This window comes from Cariama cristata, unplaced genomic scaffold (assembly GCF_000690535.1).
Source record: "Cariama cristata isolate BGI_N322 unplaced genomic scaffold, ASM69053v1 scaffold2562, whole genome shotgun sequence".
Lineage (NCBI taxonomy): Eukaryota > Metazoa > Chordata > Aves > Cariamiformes > Cariamidae > Cariama > Cariama cristata.
In genome coordinates this window covers 85,843-110,398 of record NW_009601917.1, presented here as the reverse complement: position 1 = coordinate 110,398, position 24,556 = coordinate 85,843, and the positions used below count along the sequence as shown (strand labels likewise).

Here is a 24,556-nt window from a genome sequence, read left to right as displayed (position 1 = left end):
GGGCTCTATGGGGGTCCTCTCTGCTGCCCTGGGGGGGTGGGCAGCTGGGCTTGATGCCCTGCTCTGCATCACAGCGCACAGCAGTAGCAGTTGGCTTGGAGGGCCACGGGAACACTTCTCAGTGGGCTATTTAGAAAGGACAGTCTGTAACACAATTATTTTAAGAAATATGAAAAGCCAATGTCTTTTGTTAAATTAACTGTGGGACCAAAGCTCGGAGCTGAGTTTTCCCATTCTGGTTTAATATTCGCAGCATGACAGAGGTGATGAACACACGAGAACCAGTGATGGAGGAATTCGCACTCAGCCAGACTCCTGAGGAAGAAGGAGGCCCTTCAAGCCAGGTAACTTTAGAAAAACTGCAAAGTATCCTGAGTTGCTTTTCAAAAGGAATTTAATGCAGCCAATAACTGTCATACATGTAGATGTTTAATTGCAGAGCACAGCTGCCAGAAGAGCAAGCCCTGAAATACATGTTTGATCCTACTTAAGTTTTATTTTTAAAAGGTAAGAGTTCCGGCAGGAGGGTTTTGTCAGGTGCCAGGTCTCTGGGGCACAGTGACGGCGATGCCTGGCCCTTGTGGGGATGCAGGCAAAGAGGCTGTTTGTCACCAATTCAGATCTGAGCAGCCATCGTGTGATGAAGACATTCAGCCAATACTGTACCACGTCTTTTGTGCAGCCACCCTTCTAATGAGCTAAGTTTCCTCAGGCTCCGAGGGAGCTCCCTTTTTAGAAAAGAGACCGTTTGAAAGGATTGTGTAAGTCACACAAATGGCTGTGGCATCATAGCAGCAGCAGTGGTCAAGGCCATTTGCTGACAGGTACAAGAGCATTTTCTGTCCCCAGGCGGTCTCACACACCCACTCGCGTACCTGCCTGTGGTGCCAGTTCCAGCAGGAGGGATCACGATGTCCTGAGCCCCCCGTGTGACAATCCCCGCGCCCCGCTTTGTGCTCGGTGGTTGTGCTCATGACTCTCGGTGTCACTGCCAGGGACAGACCACCTAAATGTGTCTTGAGTTGCTTCTCAACACAAGCTGTATTACTCCAAGCAGACTCAGAAGACTACTCTAGGAGCAGCCGATTGCAGGTTAAAATCCAGCATTTGGAAGCCAGGGATGTCAGAACTGAAATTTTGCAAATTCTGTTCAGATCACTTGTGCATGTAATGAAATGCAATTAAAGAGCGTACCATAGGCTTTCCTGTGCCTCATCGACTGCACACCATAGGTGCTGCTCACTCAAAGGGCACATTTTCAGTATTCTCTTTCCTCTTTTTCACTGAGTTTTCATTACTGCGTTAGCGTACGCTGCCCAGACTCTGTGCCAGCTCCGACTCCACCGATGTATTTGGGTGGGCTGTTCTATGGTGTCCCTGATCATATGTTCCAGAGGTTTTCCCCCAGCTCCTTTACCCTTCCCCTCTGGGAGAAGGTGGTACCATCTACATTTTGGTGATTGCCACCTGAGGCAAAAAAAGCAAAATGAAACGAGAGGTAGCGCAAAGTCAATGACTCAGTGGGAAAACTAGGTTTCTTCCAGCAACTTCCAAGCACTCTGGGCGGGAGACCGATCCTTCTCTCCCTGCAGTCTCCTGCCCACTCGTCACACACTCCAGCTTCTGCAGAAAAACACAGCGAGGCCCGACAGGCAGCTCTGCTTCCTGCCAGTCCTGACTCATTCCTGGAGGGACATGGTAAATACTGGGCTCCGGTGGAAAAAAACATGATGTGATTGGTGTGAGAAAAGACCATATGAGAGTGACACAAATAAAAATAGCCAAGCTGAGGCTGCACAGGTGCCTTTCCTAAATTTTGTTGCAACCGTAATAATCGGCTTTTAGCACATTTTTAGATCAGCGTGTGTCATTTCCTAGGACTTCAGAAAGCAGATGAAAAAGCAGAAATTTTGTTTTATTGGATCCCCCATCCCGGGGTTGCCAGCCGGCTTGGGGACAGGGTGGCTGTGGCACAGCTCTCTGCCACCAGAGCAGGCTGAGCAGCAGCCGGGGGAGGAGGTCACGGTCACCTGCATGTGCAGCCTTGGGAGCAAATAAGGCATTTTGTCCACGATTTTATGGCTGTTTTCTGCCAGCTGAACCATGAGGCTCAGGGAGCTGGGCGCCACCATGGGTCTGAAGAAGAATGCACTGCTGCTCAGGGGTGTCTCTGGACCTCTCCTGGCCAAGGAGATTTTCCCTTGTCTCATATTTGGAAATAGCAGGATTGCATTAGCAGCTTCTTAAAAATTCCTCCCAGTCAAGACATGTGCCGCAGAAATGTCCTTCCAAATTATAAACAGCTCAGGAGGAGGCTGTGTAATGGGAAGTTGGGGGGAACTTTTCTGATAGGCAGCATGAGCAGCATTGCTTGATCAGGACAAGTTACGGCCATGTGGATAGAGCTCAGGGAGGCATTAGAAAGGTTTACCTTCAGTGATTCCCTTGGTCCAGTTGCACTGAAGGGGCTTTCTCACAAAAGAAAAATTTTAATGGTGTCTCTCTGCAATACTAACGATAATATACAACATTTTTCACCTTCATGTAGATTTGCAAGGAGTAATGAATCCCTGCAACACTACCATGGGGAGCAAGGGTGTGAGGATGAGAATTGTTGTCCTTCCCCATCTCCAGAAATCAGATACAGACATCGCAGCAGTGATGAAAATTTGCTTGCTGCTTCCCAGACACGTAAGAAGAGAATTGCCCTTCCTAAGGGCTTGCCTCCCCATGCCAGCTCTGATGCCAAGTGGGACAACTAAATCCTAAGCTCTTAGAGAGAACTTAGGATGAAGGAAGGTTGCAAAAGCCATGGAGCAAACACCTCCAGTAGGTTATGACACCCCCAGGTCCCTGGCAATGTCCTAGGGGGTTGTGCCCACTTTTATGGTGGCTAGGGAATATCTGTGTGTTTCTGCCGTGTTCGTAGCAGGAGCTGTGCTGAGACTGGCTCACATCACCAGCACTGCTTGGTCCACCCAGAGACCCCAATTCAGTGGCCAACAATGCAGATGTGTGGGGAGGTTCCCACTAGCACACAGTAAACCTGTGACAGTGCCTGAGGTTAAACTGAGATGGTTCTTGCTCTCAACTCCTGGTTCAGTCCCCTAGTCTGCACCTTGATTTTATTGTTACAAATAAAATAAAACAAACTCAGCTACCACGGAGAAATTTACAACCCATTCGTGCAGGTCTATGGACGTTTGAGAAGCCAAGGGATAAGGTTTCACTGAAGCAACAACAGAATTTGTCTTATGCTAACATCCTGGAGGAGCTGGAATGATTATTCCTCAAAAAAAACCTGGAAAAAAACCTAATCCAAGACAAAGTACCCTGAGAGATTTAAATGAACCAATGCGATGCTGAAAACAAGAAAGCACTGTTATGTGTTACAGTATTCTTCACTAAAAAGACCTAGTTCAGCTTCAAGCTCTAATCGCTGCATAGTATTTGACCTGCAGCTTCAGTGTGACAAATTAAAATAATAGCTGTCACCATCCTCTGTGTAAAGATGATCTCTGGGGCTACCTGTTTTGCATGAATGCATCATAAAATACAGTGTTTCACATTACAGAAAATAGCTCTACAGAATTGTGGTTTCTTAATAAACTGGCACCACAAGAAAACATGAATATCATATCGGAGTAAAAGGACAGCAGCTAGAAGGGCTGCAGCAGCCACTTAGCTTAGCGTTACAGCAACGACCTTTGTGTCCTAAAAACTCACTAGAACTGAAACATGAGTGTTTGGCAACGTAATGAGTTTTGTTGCCCCAGTCTCCATTTTTACTACGCATGTGGGATCACGCAAGTCAAGGCAATCATCTGCCCGACACACTGGCAAGCAAGGTCAGTTCTTTGCCCAGGAAGGGACAGCATGTGCAGAGGAAGGTGTGCTGAGACCCAGAGCCTCTCTGCATCCATGCTTGGCTGGCAAGGAGCTGGATTCAGCTGCTTTTGAAATCCTCCCTGTGCAGGACTGTTGCCCTGCACCAGTTTGTAGGGGGTTTTTAATGGACATGGGAGTGCATGGCAAATGTAGAAAGGATGCTAAGATGGAGCATGTACTCTGCTTGCTCTGAATATGCATCCCTGGGCAAGGCTTTGATGGATGTGTCTCCAAATGTCTCACCAGACCTTCCCAGAATCACGTGAGAAGTACCCCAAGCTGTCCAAAAGACTGCCATCAATCGTGGTGGAGCCGACCGAGTCCGGGGAGGTGGAGAGTGGGGAGCTGCGCTGGCCTCCTGATGACCTGAAATCAGCGGAAGACAAGGGTCTTCATGGTGACCAAAGAGTCTGTGTCCAGCAGCAGCAGCAGATGGATCTGGAAGGTCTGAATGAGTGATTTTTCATCCTTGTTCCCCCTAGGAAAATAGCAATTTCAGGCCATGCCGTGCACTGAAGTTAAGAGTGTACCAAAGAGCAGTAGGTGCTTGAAGGTGCCCAGAAACACTTGCGCTGGAGAGGAGGTCCTGTGGACTGAAAATTTCCTTGTAGCTTTTGAGCACGTGGTGTTTTCATCTGCATCAGGCTCAGTGCTGGCCACTTGCATGGCCAACAGGCAGTTTACTGCAGATTAGCAGTTCACTTTAGAAACAGTAATCCTGTTCAATAGCGTACATCTACCTCCCTATCTCTTAGCCTAGAAGTGAAGTGTTTAAAAGCTGCACATTTGCAAAGCATCATCGTGTCCCAGGAGTGCATTAGTGTAGCAGGAGCTCACAAATATGTAGCTATGAGTAGTAGTGTCACTGTGGGGTAAATATGGCTCAAGATAAGAGCTTGTTGGAATATAGTTTGCACAGGGAATGATCCAGTGTGGAACTGGTCTATTTACTTCTGTTTTTTTCATCTCAGTGCTGTCCTTTTCTCTTCAAGAGTGACACAGTTTCCATTTCAGTGCACCAACATTTGCCACGCGAACACCCAGAGACAGCAGCCAGGATGGGGTGTAAGATGCACCTTCCCTTACCTTCAAAGGGGCAAGGATAAATGGTCTGATCTTAAAGTGTCAAATCACCTGCTATTCCAGCTGGCGTTTCTGGGTGGTGGCATCTGCAGAGTTTGATCATTCAAGAAGAAATATGAGCCAAATCTATGGCCTGACCTCCAGGTTGCACATTATGTGCTATGTGTTGTTTTTGTCTGTTGATGTTAGGATTCATTATGTCTGCTGGACTGAATGTTTGAGCAGATTTCACTAAGACAGCAGGTTACCCTCCCGCTACGGTGGCTCTCCATAGGATCATCACCTCATCTCACTAATATCTGTCCTGAGGTCTCAAGTCCCGTGTAAAGTCAGACTGTGATGCACTCAGAGTTCCCTACTCCAGGTTTAACTACTTGTTTGCAAGTAGAGCAAATTGCTCACGTCAGGTCTCATCGCCCTAACGGATAATTGCCTGGTGGAGCAGGGAATCAAACGAAGGCTGTTGTACCTGCATGGGGAAATAAATACTGATGAGCCATTTCTTTGCAGATACTTTAGCACACCCAGCTCAAGAAGTGGAAGACAGTACAGATACTCTGGAAAGCAGAACTGCAGAGGACGAGTAGGGACTCCACGGCCTCAGAAGTGAAACTTCATTGTGAATGTTGTTGGAAAGCTAACACACTCTGAAGACATGTCAAAGTAATCTGTATTTAAATCTGCAAGGGTTTTATTTAGTTAGTGCCTGGTAAGAAGCGTCTGGGCTTTAGAACTGTTCTTTTCAACATTTTGATTTTCAGGCTGGGATTCATATTATTTGTTTAACTTTTCCATGGGAGACAATGGGATGTATTAGGAAGTACAAGATTATCAAGGAAAAAATGCTCCTAATTTCAATTAGCACATTTCAGTGGTTTTACCTTTTTCAAGCAAGGCTGCTTTCAGGTAACAACAGCAGGACAAAAGGGTTACATTTCTACAGGAGGGATGTCTTAAATCTAAAACCTTTCTTGTTTTTAGCCATTTGAAACTAGCACTGTGATATTATGGATAATAGATGTAATATAATGTCACCATTTGATTTTGTAACTTTTGTATAGAGACGCAAGTGTAAGATTTGCCTCCAGGGTGCCGCCCCAGGGTGGCCCAGAGCAGTTCTCTCCCTTTGGCTAACCTGTGCAAATTTGGATGAACCAGCCTTTTCTTAATTGCCTTTTCAAAAAGGCTCACACCTTTCAAAAACGCTTTCTCGCTGTACATTGACGAAGCGAATTAGCTAGTCGCTGGTGTTTGTGGAGTGAGGGTGTCTGTTGTAGGTTTGGTTGGGTGGATCGTGCTGTTTGTGCACTCTTCAGGCCCAGGTCCAGCCGCGGTGTGGGGCACGCTCCTCTCCCTTGAAGCCAACGAGATAGCTCGCGCTTCCGCCAGGACTGGATTTGTCCCACCTTGTTAACAGAAATTGTTGTGACAATTCTTCTTTTGGTATGTTTTATGTATAATGTAGGTGCACGGGCCCAGCTGTTCCTCCCTTGACCTGAGCCAGGCAGTGGTTGGGGGTGGATGATGGGAGCTCCATAGCATGGCCCAAACCTACCCTCCATTTTGCCTGATGCCAGGTCCCCCCCAGCCACCTGCAGTCGGAGGGGGTGGAGGAGGGCCGAGACGGGGGGATGCACACCCGCCTCTCTCCTGCCCAAGCGACATTGCCTGTGGGAGCACGTACCCCGAGAGCTACCCTCACCCACGGCACAGCCCCCTCGGCTTTGGTTGCATGGCCATCTCCTGGAGACCAGAGCTCACGGTGGGACGGGCTGTCTCTGGACGCCTCTGGCCTCCAGTAGATTTTCCTTGGGGATTTGGGGGCCATTTTGACAGGGGTGACCCACTTCCTGCACGGGGACCTCCCAGAGACTCCCACCAACCCAGGAGAAGCACCGATCTTGGCCTAAAATGCTACCCTTTGGAGACTGTTGGTGGAGATAGATAATGCATGTACTCAAAAGGGTTTGGCTGTGTCAGCGACGAGCGTCCCATAAGCTACGAAGTTGGCTTTCTCTGTCTCTTCAGGGCTGGATAGGGTCTGTACTTCCAATTAATGTTGCAGCCGGAAGAAGCCGCTCGCTGTAGGTGGAACAAAGTAACAGGATTTCTTCCAGTGTTAACTCCTAAGTTGACTTCCAAGTGCTTTCTTTTCTCCAGTAATAATTTTCTCTAATGGCAACCTTTAATTGTGTGATGGTGGATAAAATTTACTGGCCAGATGTATTAATAAGATAAGTTTATACCTTCTTAGCAACCAAATTTAATATATTTACTTACAAAGAATTCTGTGCAATGAAAGTTTAATACAAAGGAAAAAGACTATTTTACTTCAAAGCAACATTAATTTATGTACAAAACTATAGCTCATTATTTGAGGTGTTTGGGATCTAGGACCCTTTTTATAAGCAGTGTAGTATAGTATAATGTGATACTTAAGTTAAACTTTGCGCTCTCAACCTGTATAACAATCTGTTTTGCCTTCTTGATGTAGACTTTCTTGCCTATGCTGTCACAGAATTATTTTGTTGGATGAGTGGGATTCTGGTCAGAGCACTGAATTTCACCAGAGTAACTGAAGGTTTCAAGAGCACCTCCTAAATCTAACTGCCATCCTCATCACCCCCTTCGCTACTGGTGGTTTTCTGGTAAAGCCAACAAAGCGAGAACAAACTCAATCTCCGTGTTTGGGTAGCACACGAGCAGCGAGAGGAGGTCCCCAGCTTGGACATGTCTGCGGTTGGTCGTGGCGGAGTGAGAGCCATGCTGGCGAGGCAGCTGGGCGGATGCGAGGTGCTCTTTAAACACTGGTTTTACATCAACCGTCAAGAAGTTTTACAAAGCTCTTGGGGGAAAATGACGACGGTGATGACATATTTTTAGCTGTGTGATTTCCTTTCAATCTGCATCTGCCCAGCTCCTTGAGGAATGACGTTAGACATATCACTTAGTTTGCTTTTCACATTATAAAGGAAAAACAGTTGTTTGAAACACTTCCCCCAATTTTATGTGCTCTCTATCTGCTTTCAGACACTCCCTCCCTTCCTGCTCTGGATGGCCCTTATCCGATTTCCACCTGAGGTCAATGGCACTTCCCTAAATAAGTTTCCCAAAGAAACAAGAAAATTCTACATACACCCTGAAAAAATGTCGTGCAGCACTACTTTTTTCATCCTAGTACCTAAAGCTACAGCCCATATAGAAATTCCAGATTTCCTCCTTCCAGCCTAATTACTCCTCTCTTTCCTTTTCCCTCTTTTGCTCTGCCTCCTTGAAGTATTTTACCTAAAGTAAATGGATGCTTCAAACTAAAGCTTTCTCCTAAAGCTGTGTGGCCTCACTTTAAGAACCACGCAAAGCCAAACTCCTCCTCCCATTTTTATTTTCTGAACATGGGCCAGGGGCTCTAAAATAGGAGAGCAAGATAGAGACAAAATTGTTTTATACAAACAAGCCCTATTTATTCAACTTGCAGGTCTATGAATGTCCACTTACTTTGTCTGTGTGCAAGTGTTGTCTCTCTGATAAACGCAATAGTTGTTTTGTATTTTTTTCTGGATTAAAAGCTTTGTAGAAACTAAAAAGGAAAAAAAAAGACATTCAGTCATATTTTTCTAGTCTAGCTTGTAGAATATTTCATGTAGTGCAGAAAGGAAGTTTTATGGAGTAAGACATTGTTGGATTTTGCTCTATTTCAGTTCTTTCTAATTTTGTAAAATGCCACCTGTACATAATACTTGACTAATGTATGTCCTGTAGATGTATTACACCATTTAGCCTATTAAATGCCTATGCTGGACCGATTGGAAGAAGCAGTGTACCCGCAGTGTCTTGGTTTAAAAATGCAAAGGGTTATTTGTGGTAGTGTGGAGTTCCTGTCCTACCACTAATACAGCTAATGCATTGGAATGAAGCCTGGTCTAAGCCTGCCTTTGCCCTGTGACATGCAAATGCTCACACTGGCCCTCCATCCCGCATGCTCCTACACAGATAAATTCGGATTTACATCAATGGCAATTGCCATCTCCATCTCTTTCCTTTGAGCTCTTAGACCAGGCAGCTCCACACTGACTACTTCTGTCTTGGGTTTTTCTTGCTGCCCTGCTTGGCACAGCCCCTTTGTCCTATGTGGTACCCTGCCTCGTGTGCTGTGCCAGCAGCGAGCCACTTGGCTCATCTGCAGTCACCTTTTAATGCAATGCACATTTTTAACATTTTCTGGAAAAGCTATTGTGGAGCCCAGCAGGAACTCATGTTACTAGAAACCTATACCCTGTGCAAGGAGAGCAGGGTCATGTGGCAGAGAAGATGTGAGGCAGAGATAGTTTGCCACTGAACAACCAATTTTTTTTCCCAAAACGTCAAGTTGCGAAAAAGTAAAGGATCAGATAACCGGAGAGTGAGACTCACTCCTACTTCCCCAGTCCAAAAGCAGCTGTGGCTCGCTGAGGTGGGTATATCAGCATGGCAAAAGCGTTGCTTGGGGTGAAAGCCCATTTTCTTCCCAGCCAGGCTGGGGACCTGCCACTGCAGGGCTGTGCCTGGTGAGCAGTGGTGGCATGGTTGTGGAAATTTTCTGCATCCCAGGCTGGAGGCAATGGGCTCAGCTTTGTCACTGCAGCACTTGCAAACCTGATGCTGATTGTCACTCAGTACTGGAGTTTCCATGCACCATGCATGGAAAATCTCATGTCCGGGCATATATTACCCTGGGGGTGGGGTGGTAGAGGGAGTGACACTGCCTCTGTCTTACCTCCCTAGGAGCCCTCCCTTCCTTCTGGGGTTTTTGTGCATGGTGTATGGTGTTTAGCCACATGAGGATGCAACAGGTGCTACCTGATGGCTCCGGGGGATGCAATTGCAACTGATGCTGATTTTATGTCGCTGTGAGATCTGTGCTGAGTGCTGGCTGTTCTCTTTCCTTGAATCTGAAGGCAGGGCGGATTTATCTGTAATTAATTGTATAGGATGAGCATGGGAACACTCTCATCTTGCTCCTAACATTTACATTTTAAACTTAAATCTACTGGATCCTCAGGTTCATTTAATGTTATCCCATTGACATATTATGAGACATTTTCATTTAACTTTGATCAGACATCTGCTTAGTAGCTCGGTCTTTTAGATGTATTCTGCTTGACACTCCTGTCTAAAGGAGCACATAACATTTTCAGTGGAATTAGCCTTTATTTAAACCACTAGTAAGAGACAGAAACTGGCTTTTATAACGTTAAACTGAAAAATGTCACATCTAAATCAAATCAATCCTAATTTGTGTTTTTACCATCTTTTTTTTCTTTTTTTTCCAAATCCAATATTTTTGTGAATTCTTTTGTGGAGCAAGGTGATAGTGACAGGGAGCCATGACTCCCATAACAAACAGCACATCCCTCACATTCACATTATAAAAGCTATTATTTGTATGCACTACTTCCACCACAAATCAGAGCAGGGCAGCCTTCTTCCCTTTGTCTTTGAAAACATATTGTGGCTTTCATTTCAGAGACAGTAACTCTCCAAAGTTTAAATTCACTCAGCTCTGAAAACCTAGGATTTTACCAAAGTTTCTGTTTTTCTCTCTTTAAAAAAAAAAAAAAAACTTGGAAAAAAAACCACCAAACCTTGAAACATTAAAAAATTGCAATTTTCCTCTAAGAGCACTGATAAAACATTTTCCTCCTTTTTCTCTGACATTCCTGCCATGAAGAGTCCAAAACATTCACATCTAACCTTAGCAAACTCCCCTTCTGGAGACCCTCCCTGAGCCCAGCTAGCAGGGGGGGAGGAGTGGAGGAGTGGGGGCTGCCAGGGAGGTGAGGACACGGAGCTATTCTCCTCACGGTTGGCTTTCAGATCCCAGACCTTACACTATAAAGGACAAGGATCTTTTCATCCTGCCTGACAATTTGTGCCCACACATCAAAGCAAATCTGTTCAAAATGCCTGTGATTGCAGCGAGTCCAGCCATTAAATGGATGTTTGCAATCAAGCCAGCATTCAGCTTCAGCATGGCTCCTGGAGTGTGACAAATTCTCTTTATGAATTAGTCAATTTATGAAACATAGGTTGGATATTGTCACATACCCACATGTCCTCCATACCCCTGACAACTATACCTCCATGCATTACTATTCAGTAGGCGATGAAGCCATGAAAACCCCTGGAACTGGGATGCTGCTGGGACATACAGCCAGACCCAGGAGCTGAGGAAGGCTCCAGATACCACAGCGCTGGAAACTTAAGAATAATTTAGTGTTGCTGTTAACTATTCATTGATGATAATTCGAGCAGGAAGAAATAGCACAGGCGCCGATCTCATCAACCTAGCCTTCCCTTGGGAGCCCCATACGTCCTCCTGGATTAGCTCTTGAGTCTGGTGAGGTCTTGCAAGTACAGAACTGCAACTGAAAACACAGGGGTAGAACAAAATAAAATGAACACGGGATGAAAACAAGCAACTCAGGTGCTATTTCACTGGTACTGGTCTTTAACTTCTAGCTTGGGTATGTGTGGGGAGGCAACCAGCTGTTTTTCCCCAGATTTACAACTGAAGCAGAACAAAACGAATTGGACATGAAAATGGTCTAAACGTAGCTGTGGAGTGCACTGGCTCTGGAAGCAGCATGGTTAGTTTTTTAAATTCTTAATGGCCATGCCCAGCCACTAGCCCTCCTGTTCCCCAGCAGGACATAGATGTGGCTGGGGCGGCTCATCCTCCCCCTCCTCGTGAGTCCGAGGGCTGGGACCTGCTGCAGAAGAAGTTTCTCTAAATCTCAGGTGTTCCTGTCCACCCTGCTTTCGGTGAATTTGGCCCAGTGGTGTGGCCTGGAGGTGCTGGGATGGTATCCCTTGGGGGGGACAGGAGCTAACCCCTCTCCTGCAAAGGGTCTCTGCAGAGACAGAAGAGCAACTCCTGGTGCCTTGTCCACCATGAAGCTCTCAACGTACCACAGGAACAAACAGTCACTCCCACTGTGCTGAAACTAGTTTTGCTCCAGTGGGAACAAGAAAAAAAATGAAAACAGGGTTTGGGATGCTAAATGCCAGGAGGACTTGGTGCTTAAAGCACAACCAGAAAACACGAGAAAAGGCAAAGCAGCCATTTGACTCTTGCCAGCCCCACCACCTACCTTCTACCTCAAGGTCTCCCTTTGGACCAAACCTGGAGCCTTTGGTTACCTTTAATGACCCTTTAGCGTAGGAACGCATCTCAGATTGAAACTACGCTTCTCAAGTGTGCTCGTAACTGAGGACACACATCTGAATTCCCTAATTCACATAGAGGCTAAGGTGCTGCTTCCTATTTATAGCCAGGCTGGGTTAAATAAAGTGCCTTATTCATCCCTGAGGTTTTAAAAAAATTCCAGAGAGGACAAAGGGCCTTGTGTCTTTTTCTCCACCCTTTTTTTTTTTTTTTTTTTTTTTGGCCTGGTTTGTACATGCAGAGCTAAGACTTATTCCAAGAGTGATTCAAAATAAGACTAGAAAATTATTTGCTGGCTCAGCATGAACCACTGTCCTGCTAGAAATCATCTGTATGATTTTCATATGCATTCTGAGAAAAAGCAGCTATTAAAATAATATAAAGTTTTGACACGTGGATACAAACCCTGCTTGCAGATCCACTGATAGAAATCCTTTAAATTTGCTGGCATTGCATTGGGTCCACTGCAGCTTAGGGATGAGTTTGGGTACTGAGGTGAAGAAAAAAGGAATAAAATGAGGGTATTTTAAACTCCTGCTTTATAGAAATGCTCAGTAATATATTGAAATAAGAAAAGCAAGAGATGGTACTTACCAGGCTAAGCTGCTGTCCCAAGTAAGGTCAGCTGTCTGAGTCAGGACAGATTTTATTGCATTCTTCAAAGTCTTCTGGTTTCTAACAGTGATGTGTGCCCTTCTCACCATGCAGAGCCACAGTGTGTTTGGGTAGCACTGCTGCTGGGGGTGCTTCACTGTTTGAACAACACAGCAAACTACATTGCTTAGTTGCTTACATTTCATTTCAGCAAATAGGGAAGAACTGATGCAACTCACAAATAACCCAGATATATAATTACCTTGTTTTCACAACAGGTGATTTTGTCATAACCTAGCATCTGGCTCCGGTTGCGATAACCACTAATATAACCGAGCCAAAGCTTTCCTTCAAAGTGATTTGATTTTAAACTCTTTAGGGTAGCAACTGCCTTTTGGTTGCTTTGTATTGGAAATGCCTGCACAGTGCCTACGGCAGCGGGCTCCCATCTGCAAGCAGGAGAGTCCCTTGTGGCAGGAGGAAGCCGGCAGGAGATGCATGTGGTGCCTGTACCCATGCACATGTGCCTGGTCCCTACCCTGCCCAAGGCTCAAGCTGTGCCTGCCCTGCTTTGGGGCAGTTTTTGGTGTATTGCCCCTCTTCCCGCTGCCACCAGCCCTGCTCCCCCCTGCAGCCCGGCCAGGGAAGGGGCTGCTGGCAGAGCCCAGCCGGGTGGGCGAGCTGGCTCTGGCAAGGACAAAACCAGCGGGATTTTGCTGCGTTCCCCACTGCAGGTGCCCAGGGCCAAACGGAGAGTGGGCTGAGACCAAAGGAGGCAGGTGGAATGGTCCAAGAGCTACCAAACATGTTTGCCTAAAAGTAAAGTAAAAGCAACATCTCTGAGTCTCTCCAGTTATCTTTCCTGGTTACTCTTGAGTTGCCAGGAAAACTGTAGACAAATTAAGTAATTTATTTGGTTTATTTCAGCCCCTCCCCGACCCCCAAAACACTCTCCTGCATTTATATGAAGACATAGAGTTTTTCTGCTATGCAAAACTCTGCCAAGAGCTGTGCTTGTTATTCCAGATTTACAATAAAAATTGTTGTGCAAATGACCTAGATGATAGAGTACAGCACTTAAGTGGGGATTTGGCTAAATCCAGCGCACGTATCTAACCAGAAAACATATATAGGCTTGAGAAAACACTGTGATGTGATCTTACAGAGTCTTAATATATGGGTGTGCATAGGTTACAGGAGAAGAGACAGGCAATACTACATTAATGCTGGAAACTATCTTTTGCATCAGTTTGTAACATCTGCTGACCAAAGGAGAGAACTAAGAGCATCTTGAGATGTAAATCAACCTGATCCACTGACTCGGTGCCTGAACTGAAGTCATTTGACCTCTTGTGTCTCAGTCTTAGAAAAACTGGATCAATGACTGATTCCCAAAATAAGAACCAGATGCTGCTACATTTTAGCAAAATCTTCCTGCTCGTGGGACTGTTCTTACTTAGGAGGAAAATTCCACAGGCAACAATTTTTTGTGCCTTGAACAAAAGAGGATGCGAGCTCTTAAGAAAAGTGTGACTGCAGATGGCAGGATAAGGCCCATGCTTTACACCAGAGCAGAATACAGCTATCGCTATTAATGCGATCATGCCTGGAGTGTTCATAAACAACAGAGCTTCTGTAGCAGTGTATGCTATTGGTCATGCATCGCAGTAGGTAGGTTTGTAAGTACTGTACCACTGCAGAGTAGTTAATTTACACAAGTTAAACACACACAAACTGAATGAGACATACTGGCACAGAGCGTATGATGCCAAACATCAAATATTAAACATTTCTAGAGTGACCATCATCTGTGCTCCACAGAAAGATTTCAGAAGAAACTGAAAGAGCTCCTTTCCACTCCAAATTTACTGTGATTAGCACTGCACTCAAGATACTCATGTTGGGATTTCAGGCTTTACAAGGCACCACTATTTATCCTGTTTTACAATGTCACCTTCCTTTTCCATGCATTTTAATAAACTTTAAGATCATGACTAGAATTCGCAAGTTGAATTTTATCAAGACTATATGCCAGCACTAACTCAGAAAACTTGTGTATACCAGTCTTTCTGCAGGCTGCCAGGAACTCATAACACTCTGTACACTGAATTATTCCATAGTCAAGCTAGATCTTCTCTTTGTGGATTTATTTTTTTACCTAGAATGATATCATTACCCTCTGAGTAGTGGTTTGCTACCATATCAAAGCAAAACGCTCTGGATATCATATAGATGAAAGAGCAGGAATCTCCAATGTCTAATGTGAAAACACCTAAAGCAGATACTCAACTTTTATCACAAGGGCATAAACCAACCCCAGCTGTGTCCATGCTGCTAGGCTAGGTCTGGTGAAGTTCTGCTCATGAACCTCCAACTCAATGTTCCTCTGAGGTCAGGAATGTACAGAGGTAGTTCCTTTGACTTTGTGGACCTGCTTCTAGATGGGTAATACACTGAATTTGGGCATTTAGACTGTTATTGGAGCTTACTTTTGAAGTGGTTGTGGCCCTATTCGTCTGGTGTGCATTTCTTGGCAGCTTTGCTGGGCCTTCACTGAGAACTTTTCTCATGTGTCTTCTTGGAAAGATCAAGTAGCTCAAACAAAAGAAGGATTAAAAAACACAGGATGGGATCCCTTAGGGTTCTGACATGTTCCCCTCTCCTTTTTGGAAAAATTTTGCAAAAGGGCATGTTAGCCCAAGCTGGTCTCTTCTGCACCAGAGGCAGGTGGATTTGGCCCACAGCTTTGAGTAGAAGTCAGATAATATGCACCATCTTTGCTAAGCAGCTTATTTTCGGTCTTTGAATTCCTACATGACAAGCACACAAAAAGCATATTAAAGATTAATGCAAAAGTCCCTGAAGATTGGAGCTTCCTGAAAGTCATCACGCAGCAGGTCTTCGTTAGCACACGAGAGCAGATGGACACACTGCCGGGGGGCTGACAGCACATGCAACGCCTCTCCGTACTTTCTTCTCCAGCCTAATGCCTCTGAACTCGTAAGCAGCCTCAAAACATCCATAAATGATTCAGAAGAAGACGGATTAACCAGAGGGCAGAAGTGTTGCTTGCTGGGTTGTAGGAGTCCCTAGACCTTTTGTTTAATCACAAACCTAGGCGTAGCCACTTTATATATCATCTGAGCTGAAGTCACACAAGGATATTTATATATTCAGCCCCCAAATTTTCAACCCTTCCACCTTTACTCTTCTGGGAGTATCTACCTTTCCTCAGTAAAGGTCTCTGCATTTCTACATCTGGCATCCCACACCTGTGGGATTCACATACTTTCACATCGATGGGATCTGGTCCAGGTGACAGTGTCCCCACAGGACAGATTTTGTCTGCCTCTTCTCAGGGCAGGAGGAAGGCTACTGAGCAGTTAAGCATGGCAAAGAGATGATATGCTGGTGACTCTTCTCATTTTTTTCCCTTTTCACCTCAAACTTAAAAGCAGCAATTTATATGCCTAGCATTTCAAAAATGATTAAAATTAAAAAAGACTACCAAATAATACTTCTAATGCCCACACAATGTGACACTGAACACTGCTGCTTAGCAAATTGGACAAGAATCATTATACGTGATATAAAAGCATGAGTATAACAACAGTGTTTTTACTTGCAGCTCCTGGAGACAGTAAAGCTTTGCATAAAACATACTGGTAAGGCTGGCATGATTTAGGGATTACACCTTCAAACTAATGGGTGGAAATGTGCGTGTAGTTACCAGAAGCTGTTAGTCTTCAGTTCTTGACTCTTCTCCTTTTTGACATTTGCTTTCATGTTGCATTTCTGGTGCTGATGCTGAGCTTTATACACAAAAAGCAAAATAGCTCAAATATTCTACATTCCGATCAGCAGTTGCCTGATGTTGCTACACACCCATCTCTCCTCATCCAGGACACAGCTGCCTCTGTTGGATGCAAACAGCCAAGAGACAGCTGAGGAGCCAAACCTGCAGCTTTAGCAACAGTTGGCCAAGCCCTGCCGCTGGCAGTGACCTTGCTGCCTGCCCGGAGCAGGTGCTGGTGCTCAGCCCTCCCCAAGAGCCACCAAACCAACACCTGCAGACCGAATTGTTGCCCTTTCGCAGCCCACATGTACCTAATACCTTTCTGCTCTGCCATCTTTTCATCCCCATCTGCCAAAGGGGTTGACACAACAGCAGTCGCCCACCACCAGAATCATCGGCAGACGCTTGCGGCGTCCCTGGGACCCCTCTGGGGCTGGCTTGAGCTGTTGCTGCAGATTACAGAGCAGAGGGACAGACAGCAAACTTTTTGTCAGAGCAATCAATGGGACCTACCTCTCAGCTCCATGTCCTGTGCTTTAAAGCTGAGATTCGCTTCATGTGACGTTCAGCCCCAGCACTGCCCAGCACCCTGCGTGATGCCACGAGCTCTCCATCCCTCTGCCCTGCGACGATTCACCAGAGCTGCAGACTCAGGCAATGCCTGGTTGTTTTCTGAACTTGCATCTAGTTTTGTGGCATCTCCATATCTTGCTAAATAATCATCCAGCCACACAATTTAGCCCACAGCCTATAGCATCATGCAAATGAATTTTTATTACCAAATGTTCAAAAGGGAACTTTTTTTGAGAAGAACATGTTTCGAAACATTTAACAATCTCCACTTTCTTCAACACAATATTTCCAAGTGGAGGGAAAAAAAATACCTAGCCCAGCTTCCAGAAACACACTACTCACCATAGAAACTATAAACTAAAACAATCCTACTAGTGATTGCACCTCAATGGAGCATTTTATTTAATCGGTTATTTGAGTAAAAGAGGGATATTTGCAAAACATTGCTGCTAATCCTGCCGTTTGCTGTATGTGGAAGGGCTGCAGCCAATTTCTGTGAAACTCCACCCATGTGGAGTAGGCAGCAGAACGAGGGACACAATGAGCTCTTGCCTTTTTTACCAAAATAACCTGTCAGCAGCCATGTTTCAATGTAAACTAATCAAGAATAAACATGGGGTTGTTTCTCCATAGCAGTTGAATGTTTTTTTTTGCGCTGTGTCCCAGCAGAGCAGTTCAGGATTTGCTTTCCCATCAGCTACGCTGAATGACCATCACTGGCTGTGGGGTAGCCAATGCTGGGTGTGAGTCATGGGGTAACAAGCCTCTTGTGCTGCCCCAAACCAAGTTACCCTGCTTTTTCCCCCAGTCAGTACTGGGAAACTTCTCTGTCTTTCTTGGCACAGGTGGAAAATTATAGGAGTGCTCCAAGCAGGGTTTTTTAGCCTGCATCCTCTCTGCAAGCTGACTCTGCTCCTAGTCACACTAGCTCACCTGGCTGGAAGTGTCACAAAACTCACGCCAGAAGGTTTTGTGTGCACAGGTGAGTGAAATGATAACACTGGGTTTGAGCTCAGCTTAACTCCACAACAAAGAGCACGTCCTTTGGACCAGATTTCTCTTTCTGAATTCTTAGCCATTCCATTTAGCACAGGATGATTTATACCTACCCGTCCTCTGTTTCCCATGAGAAGTCACAAGCTGAGTTTTAAAGGCAAACCTCTAAGTAAATTTATAGCCTACATCAGGTTTTTCATCTTGGAAGAAGCAAAGCTATAAATTTCCCATACAAGTGCTTCAAAAATCATCCCCATTTTGATTCATTGTGCTTGAAAGTCTTTCTGAGCCAGAAAATGCAGACCTCTCTGGGATATTAATTTTGAAAGCTGAACAATGGACTGAAGCATCATTTAGGAAGTCTGTTCAACACTCCAGAAGATGAGCAACCCAAATATGCAACTGCATATATTATCTTCCTTCTGACCGAGTGACAGCAGCCTCTCCATCACACAGACAAAAAGCACATGAATAGTCCAAAAGAGGCCAGTGCTTAGGAATGTGAATGTTCAAGGTATCAAGTGCCTGTTTCAAGAAATTGAAACAGCTTTTGCAAAATACATTACAAATTGAAGACATATGTATCTTTGCAGGTATTTGCAATGGCTGGGTGGTCTAGGCACATGGACCTCTGGGCTGTAGGATTGTCAACTCCAGGTGTTCCAAAGTTCTGCAATTGACTTAAAATTACAGGATTTAAAATGGGTGGATCTGGGCTCCCTAATTGGTTTTTGCAGCAGGGGAAGTGGAGAGGACTACATTTTCAATCATTTCTCTGCAGCACAAAGGGCTGAGAACATCCTTTAGAAAATCCCCAAATTGAGATTCTCTGATAGTGTCATCACTCCAGGTGATGGATTTCCAGACAGACAATGAGAGAATGTGATCTAGTGAGCAGTAAACCCTCAGTCAGCGATACTGCCTTGGAAGCCCACGTTCCCCCACCATTTCAAGCCTACTCTGTGATGCTGGGCCAGTCGCTGGGTCCCTCTGTGCTAAACCCACACAAGGACATCAGCCCCAGGGACAGTCTCTTGTGCATCCTGCAAACCAGTAGACTCACTGAAGGAGACACGGAGGGTTTCTAGGAGGCACATGGGAAGATGTAGTGCCTGGGAAACAGGACTCGTTACAGCCAGTCTGATACACATGGGGAAGCCCAAGTTATGCTGCAGGAAATCCTGAGGAAGGAGGTGGTTCAAGTTCCACCTCCCCCAGTGACTTGCACGCTGGTGTTGAAGGATGTTTGCCTTTGCTCAGAGCTTTCAGCCAGGAGCCTTCTTGGGGCCACCCCAGACTTCCCCTTCTCCCGGCAGGACAGAGGGGCAGTGCCTGCTGGCAGGCAAAGGCATTTCAGGGCCTCCTCTCCACCAGATCAGCTGGAAAGAGCACAGCTCAGGGGCTGGTATCTGGGGAGATCTGGGGACAATGGAAAGTGAGACTCCAAGATTTCAACCCTTGCTCTAGTGGATCCTCAGTCCAAAATGTTTTTTAATTCACACTTATCTGCCAGCTGGCTGCCCTAAGCAGCAGCCTACAGGGTCTTTCTTTTTCCTTCTCAGATGAACAGCTGTTTGATGTGGCATGCAAAGTGCAGTAGGTTTTTTGCTTTTTAAGGTGTTGAAAATAAACTTCAGCCTCACAACTTCCTAGTGCCTTACAGAGCAATCACCTCCGAGGCAGGAAATGTGGTCAAATCCCTCAGGCAGATGTGCAGTCTCCTGAGGCTTCCTGATGTCCCACTGTGTGCACCAGACAAGCTGAGCCCCCAGGTCCAAAAGTGATGGCCTCATCCTGATGCTGCCTCCTGGGGAAAAGAGTGAGCTGCTCAGACAGGATGGGGAGCATGCCAGCAACCTTTTCGAACTCAGAAAAGTTGCAGAGTAATTTAGACTGGGAGGGATCTATAGACTGTCTTTGGTTCAACCTCTGCTCAAAGCATGGCTACCTTTGGTCGTAGAGCAGGCTGCTCATGGCTATGTCCCATTGAATCTTGAACAGCTTCAAGGATAGAATCGCCGTATACTCTCTGGGCTCCTGCTCTTCTACTTGACCACTCTCTTGAAGAAGTTTTTTTTCCTTATGTCCTATCCCTTGCTACAATATGCAACTGTCACCTTTTGTCCTTTCACTGTTCACACCTGAGAAGAATTTGCTTCTTCTCCATAACCACCCACTGGCGATTAGACAAGACAAGACAGATGGGAGATCTCCCTTTAGCCTTCTGAGAAATGGAAAGGTGGGCTTAATAAAAAGATGAAACATTGACCCAGGCCTGATGCTGAGGATATCTTGGCTTAGTGACTCTCTCCAACATCAGCCTCCCTGACACTGTTAGCAGGTAATCAGAGGAACGTGGCCTCAAAATGTCCAGCTCTCACAGGAGCACCTCCTCTGTGTCCTAGAGGGGGTCAGTATCTCACTGCTACCATCTGGACACTTTGGGACAAATTTTTTCCATGTGGTGATCACCTGCCATGAAGATCATGCTTGAAAATACAGGTGTTTCTTTGACACCTAAATAGCAATTTAAAAAAAATACACTGGATGTGATAGGTACAGGCCAGATGGCCTGCGAGGTCTCTGTGCTTAACCTCTCCAGCCATAAACTGGACATTATAAGACTCCCTTTCTCTTACCTTTACCTGTCTTCTCCAGGGCCATTTTCAAGGTCTTTCGGCAGGGGCTGTCTTTTCTGAGTTCATACAGTGTTTAGCAAAAGGAAACTCTGGTCCTGTTTGGGTCTTGAGTGACATAACACATCAAAAGTCAGAAGCTGGGATTTTCTCTCCAGGATCATTGCTGTAGCAGTGCTACCAGTGACTCATGAATCAGTATACTCCACTTCCACCAGACTTTTCATGGGCAAAGGAGCTGCTTCCACGAGACAGATGTGGAGGAAGCCATGGTGACAGTGTGTGTGGGAGTGGGGCTCTGCAGGCACCTCAGCTGCTCCTTGTCACACCAACTGCATTGTGCACTGGCATTGCTAAAAAGCGGTGGAGGACAAAAGCTATTGCTATTTTCTCCCGTTGGGACAAGTACCTCCTTGTTTAAAAATCCACACCTCTATGCACACCTACACAATACTCTAAATCATTGCAATATGTGTACTCAGATGATATGAATAATATAAATATTCCTTTGTACTCATTAAAAGATTTAAGGTCTCCCCTCCACACACCCACCCCTGTGTGCCTCTATATATCTGATAATATGGGATTATAAAACAGTGCTGCTATTCCTGTGGGGTTTGATTATTTAACATTGTACTAAGCAAAGTTATCAGAGCAATCCTGAGGGACCAAAATAACTCTTTGTTTCTGATGTGATGTTTGCAAAATGGGAGCCAAAAATAGCTATTGGCTGGTTGACTTGAAATATTGCTGACCTTTCAACACACCCAGCAGAATCCGCCAGCGTAGAAATCCCTTTGCTCTGGGTGTGCAGAGCAAACCACCCTCCACTCATCTCTTCCATTTGACTCCTACTAAACTTGGGTCCAGTCCTGTTTGCTTTCAGTCCCCTTGGGCCGTGTGCTGAAGGGGAGAGGAGATGTCAGCCTCACCTGGGAAGACCATCTTGTCTTCCAGGAGAAGAGAGGTCTGTAAGGGCCACCTGCCCCATTTCTGTCCTGTGTGTCCCCTTTTCCTCCCTGGTTTGCACTTCTCCATCCTGCTCAGGGCTTTGCTGGCCAAGGCACTGTTAAACACCTAACAACCCTGAAGAGGCAAAATGTGTTAGGTGCTTGTCAAAGCTTAGGCCCATGAACTAATCTCTGCAACTAATTTCTTCCTGTATAACCATGCCTCCAACTCTTCTGTTTCCCCTGCGGTTTAAGAGCTTCCCTTGATGAGGGACCATTTTAACCTCTGTCTCACACTTCACCTACAGTCCCATACCAAAGGGCAAGAACTTAAGAAATTCCTACACGTACGTGTCTCATGCCCTCTTCTCCTCAGCCGTGCAGATGACTGTGAGAGAGGTGCCTCCTGATCATCTCTCCTTCTCACAGTGTCTCCTGTCTATCATTACTCCTTCTCAACCTCTCCCAGCTCCTTAGCTGAGCAAAAAAACCCAGGGCACACAAAAATGAAGGCACCTCATAAATCAGGAAGCCAACCGAACGTAGAGAGACATCAGGAGTAAGTTCAGACAATAGCCAGAGAAAAGGGGAGATGTGCTCCTTGCCCAGGGGTCTGTTCCTGCCTTGACCTGTGGGACCACCAGTGGGCAAGTCCAGGAGGTGGGGAAGACCCCACCGAGCTGATTGAGTCACACTCAGAAGAGAAGTCTTGAGAAGCAGCTCCAACTCTTCCCTAACCATCTTTCCTTGATTTGCCACAAGGCATGCTGCTTGGTTTGCAGGATACAAAGTGACACGACAGGACATCAAGAGAAAATCTCTTTGCTGGCCATGTTTGAAGAAAACATCTGCTCATGCTGGATCTTGAGGGAATTTCCAGCTGACAAAGACTGGACCCAGCACTCTGGTGATGTGCAGAAGTGGCTGTGGAGATCTGAGAGTGCAACGCTACTTTGGCAGTTTCAAGGCAGCCTTTTCTGCAGTCCACAGAGCGCATAGAAAAGCAACGCTACTTTGGCAGTTTCAAGGCAGCCTTTTCTGCAGTACACAGAGCACATAGAAAGGAGAGACTCATGAGCGATTCAGCTGTGAAATTCCTGCAAGCCTTTCCTGTGCAAACTGTGATTATTGTGAAGGTTCACACATTTAGTTCCATTTACGGGAATTTTCACAGAGAAAGGCAGCCTTGAAACAACACACCCATCAAATTTCAAATCACTCTTGCAATTGTTTCATAAAAAGGGGAAAACAATACACTTTTTTATGCTTTATTCTCAGAAACTGCTACTTTAGGTTAGTATTTTCAGGTATACAGTAAATATTAAATTACCTGGCTCAGTCAGAATTCTTTTAATGTTACATTTCAGCCCAAACAGGAATACGCTGTAAACTAAACAAAATGGAAGAAAGGGCCTTATAATCAGAAGCATCAGTAACCAGCTTGAAAAACAGATAGTGTTAGCAGGACAGCCCATAGCAGAATGCTGACGGGCCTGTGCAAACATGATGCTGTCAGCAAAAGTATTCCTAAATGTCCTGTAGAAGTACAAGAGAAACAGCAAAAAGGAGGAATGTGAAAATATTAATAAATTCTATCGATTTGGATAATACTTGCTCCTCCTGTAATACTGCAAGAAGTGCACAGGTACTGGTCAGACAGTGAAAAATACCTTACCATGAACCTACTGGGAAGGGACTAATCCTGCTTTTTAATTAGTTTCTAATGGTGTTGGGATCAGATTTGTTGTTTAAGGGATGTTCCTTGCCAGCAACAACCCCACTAGCCTGCCTCAAATTTGTTGTTATGTAAAAGAGACAAAACTTGGGGGAAGAGAGGGTGAAAGCAGAAAGGGATCAGCATCTAACCTTTGAAACTCAGTGAGTTTTAAACCTGGTTTGATTCACATCGGTGCTGTGGATCACCATGGCAAAGTCGTTACTCCCCGTCTGAGACCCCGGCTGACACCAGTAGGTATTTTGTTCGCAGAATTTGAGCGGGAATGTGCAGCAGGTAGCTACTTCATTACAGATTGGATCTTCCATTAATCCTTTCAGTGGTCATGAAAAATTCTTATTTTGCTGCTTTGATCACAAGTTGCCTTCAGGAATTATCCACAGCAGAATCTGGCTCAAGCGGCATCAATCTCAGATTTAACTTGCTTGTCTTTTGTTGCTTCACATCCTTATTTTATCATTCTTCAAAGACAAGTGTATTTTCTCTTTAACAAGACCATCTCAGAGAGAGTTAGCACACAAAGGGCAGATTACCGGAGAATCAAAGCAAAGCCCTTTGGGACATTTGTGCAAATTGCAGCTGAAGCAGATGGTATTTAAACAGAAAGTCTGGGCACAATTAGAGGGGGAAGAGAGAAGCCACAGAGGACCTGGAAGGCAGACTGACAAGATCTCGTAGCCTTGGCAACACTTTCTCCTGATTGCCCACATCAAATGCAGAGGATAGGGCATGAAGGAGGTCTCTAATCAAGTGCCATCTTTGACAATATCTTCTTCGTTTCTGCTGTTCTTCTCTGAAGGACTCATACCTTTCTCCCAGCCCATGGAGAGGCGGTGCTGATTTGCCCGGAGGAGCAGCGAGCAGCTTAACTACCAGAATAGCTAACTCAGGACCTCCAAGGAGCTGCATGAAATCGTGCCAATGGCAGGGCAGAAATATAAAGGGGACACAAACCAAAGTTTTCAGATGTAGCTGTGGTCACGGAGGGCTTTCTATCTGCACACCTTGTTTGCTCAGTCCCTGACCCGTGGTGACATGCCTTGGCAGCACACCAGTACCTGGCCACCGGCTGAGCTGGTACCAGCAGCGCTCACAGGCAGC

At 45.5% G+C, this 24,556-nt stretch overlaps 1 protein-coding gene across 1 annotated transcript in view; it reads left to right on the top strand.

Moving 5' to 3' along the window:
• Positions 1-254: 254 nt before the first annotated feature.
• Positions 255-24,556, top strand: part of EXOC3L4 (exocyst complex component 3-like 4) — a 95,296-nt gene continuing 70,994 nt past the window's right edge. The window contains exons 1-2 of the mRNA XM_009710620.1: positions 255-344; positions 4,135-4,333. Of these exons, the coding sequence (XP_009708922.1) occupies positions 255-344; positions 4,135-4,333 (289 nt within the window). The remainder of the gene's footprint in view (positions 345-4,134; positions 4,334-24,556) is intronic.